Source organism: Danio rerio, chromosome 13, assembly GCF_049306965.1.
Source record: "Danio rerio strain Tuebingen ecotype United States chromosome 13, GRCz12tu, whole genome shotgun sequence".
Classification (NCBI taxonomy): Eukaryota; Metazoa; Chordata; class Actinopteri; order Cypriniformes; family Danionidae; genus Danio; species Danio rerio.
Window position 1 is genome coordinate 9,275,295 of NC_133188.1, and position 6,702 is coordinate 9,281,996.

A 6,702-nucleotide genomic window follows, 5' to 3' on the forward strand; every position below is an offset into this window, starting at 1 on the left:
AAAGACGCATTTAGAGAGCGGCGGTGTCGTAAATGACTGACTGTCCCCAGGACCAATCACATATGGTAACGGTTTTGCCTGGACTAATCATGCTTTTCCTGGGCGGTCTTCCAGCGCGATACCGGAATTGACGTGGTTTACACGTGTTTGTTTTGCTACTGTGGAAATACTCTATCTACACGCAGTATTGAACTTTTTTCCATAGGTACTTTGTTACACGGGTAAGGCAATGTGTTGTACATCAAATTGCAATTAATCTACAATAAAACAATAAGAGTATACTCTTTGGAAGAAAACGTTTGTTTACGTTACATGTCAGCAGAAAACAGTAATGTAACTAGCACTAGCTCTTGTGCTTTTTCATTGAGGTAAAGTTGGGTTTATATTGGCACATTCTGACTTTCCCCTAAATAAAATTAGTTTCTGAAAAGTATTATTTGCACATTCTAAACACTGGAATCATATTAGCAGCCAATCACTATAAAAGTACTACGTTGTTCACAGTCAATTAACGTTAAATAGTGCTAATGTTATTTTGTTGTAACTTGTGTGTGATTTCAGAGCGAATATTCAAAGTACTATGGTAAACATTATAGGAACCATGTCACAAGTTGTCCCATAACGATTGTGCAAAAATAAAACCAACTTTACCTCAATTGCTTATTTTATAGGTTAACTGAGAGCTGTTACAACTTTCAAAAGATAATCTATGTATGTATTATAATGTTTTGAAATAACGTTAACTATAACTTGCAATATATTTGGTTTCGTCTGCAGTTGATTTTGCTGCTCAGATCTAGTCATGGTTGTGAAGAAGAAAGCACCTAAAGTGGAAGCTTTCGTATTGGATGATGTTAAGCTGAAGAGCCTGACAGGTGATTTGACAATTAGCAAACATTACTGTGTGTGTGTGTGTGTTTATTTATATATTCATTTATTCAATCATTTTCTTTTCGGCTTAGTCCCTTTATTAATCTGGGGTCGCCAGAGTGAAATGAACCACTAACCTATCTAGCATATGTTTTACATAAAGGATGCTTTTCCAGCTGCAACCCATCACTGGGAAACATCCATACAGACTCATTTATATACACACACTACAGACAATTTACCTTACCCAATTCACTTATAACAAATGTTTTTTTGGACTTGTGGGGAAAACCAGAACACCCAGAGGAAACCCACGCAAACACAGGGAAAACATGCAAACTTCACACAGAACTGCCAACTGACCCAGCCAAGGCTCGAATGAGTGACCTTGCTGTGAGGCGATTGTGCTACCCACTGCGCCACTGTGCTGCCCCTATTTATTTATTTACAATGCTTACGGTTTCCTTTTCTTTATTTCTCATGCTTTCTTTCAGATTCACTATCTATGGAAGGTGATTGTAAGTCTACAGAGCTTGCTCAGCTACTGAAGGACAGTTTATCTTCCTTTGACCCAGTTGAGCAGATCCAGCTCATCTCAAAGGTTGGTCTGCATTGCATTAATCTTATAGGGGAATTACCAACCGGCATCACATATGACGTCACACGGGTTCAACCACGCATACCGGTTGCAAAAAAAGACCAGTTGCAATAGCAAACATGTCGTGTTGTGCAGTAGCCAGGATGCCAAAAATAGAAAACTTAAATGTTACCGAACACCACACTGCATTAATGTCAACCGCAGACATCATTGGCTAAGAGCCATCATAAGAGCTGAATGGAGTGAGGACCTAATTAAAATTGCTCGACTCACGCTATGCTGATTCATACACGTTACTCGTTTTTGATTGCAGCAATGATTTCAGCAAAAACAGTTAAATATAGTTAATTAAACTGCGGACACTGAATGCCTAGAATGAATTGTTAACTAATTTTGCCAATTAAGTGTGCTTATTACTGGGTGACAAGCTGTTATATACGCTGAAAGCATTATGTAAGTAACACATATAATATGTAATCAATATAACTAATCTCTAAAACAACAACAAACTCTGTACTACATCTGATGTCATTCTCTCGCTATAAATGCTAGCGCTCCTGTTTTTTTTCTGCAACCTAGTTTTGCGGGCATCCTGAATGTTTACAAACCGGACAATTTACAAGTATGTGATTATGTTCAGTGTAAAACACAAATACTTTGTATGTTGATTGCAGGCAGGCTGCATGCTGGAGCAGCTGAAAGAGGATGAGTCTCCTTCGAGTCCTTTATTGGAGGCCTGTCTGCATACCCTATCATTCCTGTTTATCACACTGCCAGCTAAGAACCCGTTGAAAAGAGCTGTATCAAGGTTAAAATTACTTTTAATTCAAGTGTGATAAGACATCATCAACTTTATCGTAAAATTAATGATTTCTGGAGTATCTGTTTACAAATACTTACTTGTTCATTATGCTTCCATGTCTCCCCTCAGTGCATTGGGTAGTGGTCCAGATTGGCTACAGGAGAAAATGGTTAGATGTCTGTCTGAGGGTCTGTCTGCTGCTTTCTCCTCTGCAAGCACAGATCATTTCTCAAACCTAACGGATAGCATCACTTCCTGTCTGAGTGGCTTTGTAATCGGTATGAATGGTGATGTAATTATATTCAATTGAGTCATAATATCAGATATACATTACTACTATGTTTTAGTCATTTAGGTTATATTTGCTAGACATTCATATTTAGCGGAGGTGTTAAAGGAACACCCCACTTCATTGGCAAAGGCTAATTTAACTCTTATAGTTAACAGTTGACTTGAACCATTTTTTAATCCGTTTAGCTGATTCCTTGTTCTGGTAGGTTCACTCTTAGAATTTTTTTCAAAAAACTGTTTTGATGATTTTCCTATTTAAAGCTCAAGTGTTCTGTTGTTACATTGTGTAAGAAGACAGAGGGTAAATGAAAAGTTTCTATTTTCTAGGTCAGTGTTACTAAATATTATACTCAAATTCTGGCATAATATTCAAGTAACTTTGCTACCATAAAAAGCCTTCACCAGGAGCATGCTGTTATTACAATGACAAATCTTGCGAACGCAGTATTACAAAGCGAGAGCACATTCATGTAATATTAGCTATCAAATACGGTGTTTCCTCTAGGGTTTTTTCCAGCTGTGGCGGCAGGACTTTGTTTTTTTTTTTACACATCTACCAACTACCTGTGGAGTTGTTTCAATGACAAATGTTGTGAGCGCTGTATTAGAAGTCGGGATTGCATTTATGTAAAAGCCTACGAGCATGCAAATCTCTTTGCTTGCGCACCGATTTCCTCTGCTCGTGCACAAAACTTCTAGCACGTTCCCTCAAATATAAGCGGCTTCAAGAGCGCGCAGATCTCACGCTGCTGAGTGCGATTTAGTGCGTTTATGTAACGAGTATGTCTCCAGCATTTATTAGATTTGCTAGGAATATTTATGAATTTTTCCAATATACAGAGTAGCATTAATGCGTTCAAATAGTATTCTATCGCGACAAAAGAGATAAATGCATAGTAGAAACAATTAATTTTGACACCCCTACATTTTAGTATGCTTTAAAGGATTTTCACTTCTTTTTAAGTTTTGCTATCCAATTTTAAATTTGATTGTAATGCAATAATGTGCACCTTTTGTAAAGCTGCTTTTAATTATTGTGAAAAGCGCTATACAAATAAACTTGACTTGAAAACCCTGGTTTATAATTAGATACATGATTATTAATTTGTTATTTCTTTTAAAAATGTATGGTATTAATTGTTTTATTAGCTATTGTTTAATGACATTTTATTAAGTATTTCTGTGATTGCAAACAAAGCTAACTTTTCATTATTATGATTGTCTTCACTGTCTTCTTTTCAGAAATTAATTTTAAAAGTTTTTGACTCTTATAAAGCATAAAAATACCATTAAATGTTTGCAGATATTTAAGAAATGTGGCAAGTGAACATTGTTAATCTGAAAAATCAATGCTAAAGTTAGTTTTCTGTGCAGGAACGCTGTATTTGTTGTGGTTATTTTAACTTGCCCAATGCCAGTTTAGTTAAATATATTTCAGCACCTCGGATTTGCCTTGTTGGAAAACCACATCTTCCATTCAATCATTCATTCATCCAGGAAGGCTCTCAAAGCATGCGTCCATGACCGAAATGTGACCTCTGGTGACCAGGTGCAAATTCTGAAACGAGACGCAGTTTCAGAGTTTCACATGAGGTTATTAATTAGCAAATATAAAAATTACGAGTGTAAACATTTGGTGAGCAGGTTACGAAGTTCATTAAACAGAGAATAGTCAGGAAAGCAATGGTCAAACCAGGAGTAAGCAGATGTACACAGGCAATCCAGAGTCATGGTCAAATAAGCAGGCAGATGGTTGAAAGACTGGCAGCAGACAGAAATAAACAGACAAATAGGGCGAGGGTCCTAACACTGTAAAGCAAGACAATAAAAAAAGCATTGTAATTTCACAAATGCAGTAAACAAGACTCGGCAACTAGTGTGTGTGTGTGTGTCTGCTGCTTAAATAGTAAATGTAATCAGTCTTTGACAATCCTTTGGCTGTGTGTATGTAATCAGCCAGGATCAGGAACAGCTGTGTGTGTGTGTGTGTGTGTGTGTGTGTGTGTGTGTGTGTGTGTGTGTGTGTGTGTGTGTGTGTGTGTGTGTGTGTGTGTGTGTGTGTATGACTGGATCTTGTAGTCCATGAAATGGTGGATTTGTAGTCTGTTAGCGATCAGTGCATATATGGGCGATCTGCTCAGGCTAGATCACTGGTGATTGTGACAGCTACAATGTAACCCTATTGTTAAATTACATTTTATTAAGTATTTTGAGAACTTTTTTGTAAAATAAATTAATAAACAGGATACACTATGTTGTGCGGGAAAAATGTTTTTACATTTAAGATTGTATAATTATTATTATTTGATGTTTGAAATCCTTGTTTTTCCTTTGACCTGCTTATGGACACTTTTTTTAGCATTAGTGATTAATGTAAACTTGTTTTGTGTTGGTGTACAGGTGAGAAATGTGTCCATCATTTGTTAACAGAAGGTTAGTATACAAAACATTTGCCATCTTTGGATTTTTCAGCTTTTGTTTTACACAAACTAAGACACTGATTTTTCTCATAGTTCTCCAGTTCTTTCAAAAGGCTTTGAATTACTACGTGGAGCAGAACAGGTACAATGTTCACCATTGTGTTGTACACCGTAGTGTGCCGTATGCATGGATCAAGCGTTATATTCTGTTCTTGCTGAATCTGTCAATTGCATGTAACATTTATTTTGTTGTGTCTTCATGTTTGATGTGTTACTTAGGATTCTGGTCGGTTGTCACGTGGCTCAAGCTCAGCTGATGCAGTATTCTCTGGCTGCGGTGAAGGCCTCAATGTTGGTGGTTCAGCAATCCCAAGAACCTATTAGTGCTGCAGTGCTTTCAGCTTCAAGTGACCAATCCGATCTCTATCAAGCTCTCAGTGGACTGCTCAACTGCTATACATGTGTTTTAACTGATGGTATTGTGGAGATTATGTTTATTCTATATACACTATATTCTCCTATTAAAAATTGACCAATTGATATTATATTTATGTACTTTTCATTCAGAAGAGTTTGTTCAGGCGGTTCAGAGCACTGCTGGGATGGCTGCTGTTTTACTTATTAGATCTTTATTGGGCAATGGAGACAATCTCCACTTTATTGTAAGTGTAAATTTTCTTTATCCATTGTTTTTTGGACTAATATTATCCAGCTTTGATTAAATTCAATGCGAGTTACATTTCATCCCATTCTGGACCATGAAAAAGAGAAGTTGAGTGTGAAATGTGTTTTTAGGTTGCAGGTCTCCTTCAGTGTTCAGTGGATGCTGGGAGCACCCCTCAGTGGTTGAGGAAGAGCTGTGCAGGTCTGTATGAGAGCAGCAGGCCTGCAGCTGTTGCTCTGTATTTGAGTCATGGAGCTTTGGCTATGCTAAGCTGGAAAGGGAAGACACTCAGTCCACAGGCAGTGAAACTTCTGCTGCTTATTCCTGATGTGCTCTTATCTTTACATACAAGGTACCGAATGATCACAATTACATTTACACTAAAATAAACAATTGACACTTGTAAACCTTGGATATATTTGCAAAATTAAGTTTTATACATGCACTGCAATTTTCTATTAGATTTTATGTACACTACCTGTATTTATTTATTTTTATTGCATAACTACAGTTTGGATTTGGTATAACTTTTACTAAATATTTTATATGACATCTCGTATGCTCAGTTGCCCACCATGGATGCATTTTTTTAAAATCAAAAATACAGTAAAACAGGTGAAACTATTTTTTATGCCAATGCAGTTTACTTATATGGTTGCAAACAAAACCAACTTTTAATTATTACTCCAGTCGTCACTGTCATATACTCTTCAGAAATCAAATTAAAGGTGCTGTTTGTACGTTTTTGACTCTTCTAAAGCATAAAAATACCATAATATGTTTGCAGATATTTAAGAAACATGCCAAATGAACATTGTTTATCTGAAAAACAATGCTAAAGTCAGATATTCTGCTTTAAAAATGTGTTTTCCGTGCAGGAACACTGTCTTTGTTTTGATTATTTTAACCTGTCCAATGCCAATTTAGCCAAATATATTTCAGCACCCCGTGTTGCCTTGGCCGAAAACCACAAATTTCATTCATTCATTCATTCATTCATTCATTCATTCATTCATTCACTCATTCAGAAAGGCTATCAAAGCATGCGCACATGACT

At 36.6% G+C, this 6,702-nt stretch overlaps 1 protein-coding gene across 1 annotated transcript; it reads left to right on the forward strand.

Moving 5' to 3' along the window:
• The first annotated feature begins 148 nt into the window (after positions 1-148).
• On the forward strand, positions 149-6,383 carry thada (THADA armadillo repeat containing). The gene is given in 10 exon segments (NM_001013483.1): positions 149-221; positions 778-875; positions 1,365-1,471; positions 2,143-2,276; positions 2,400-2,548; positions 4,962-4,994; positions 5,075-5,123; positions 5,261-5,457; positions 5,549-5,643; positions 5,777-6,383. Coding segments are annotated over 9 exon segments (1,095 nt in total). The 5' UTR covers positions 149-221; positions 778-802; the 3' UTR covers positions 6,035-6,383.
• The last annotated feature ends 319 nt before the right edge of the window (positions 6,384-6,702 follow it).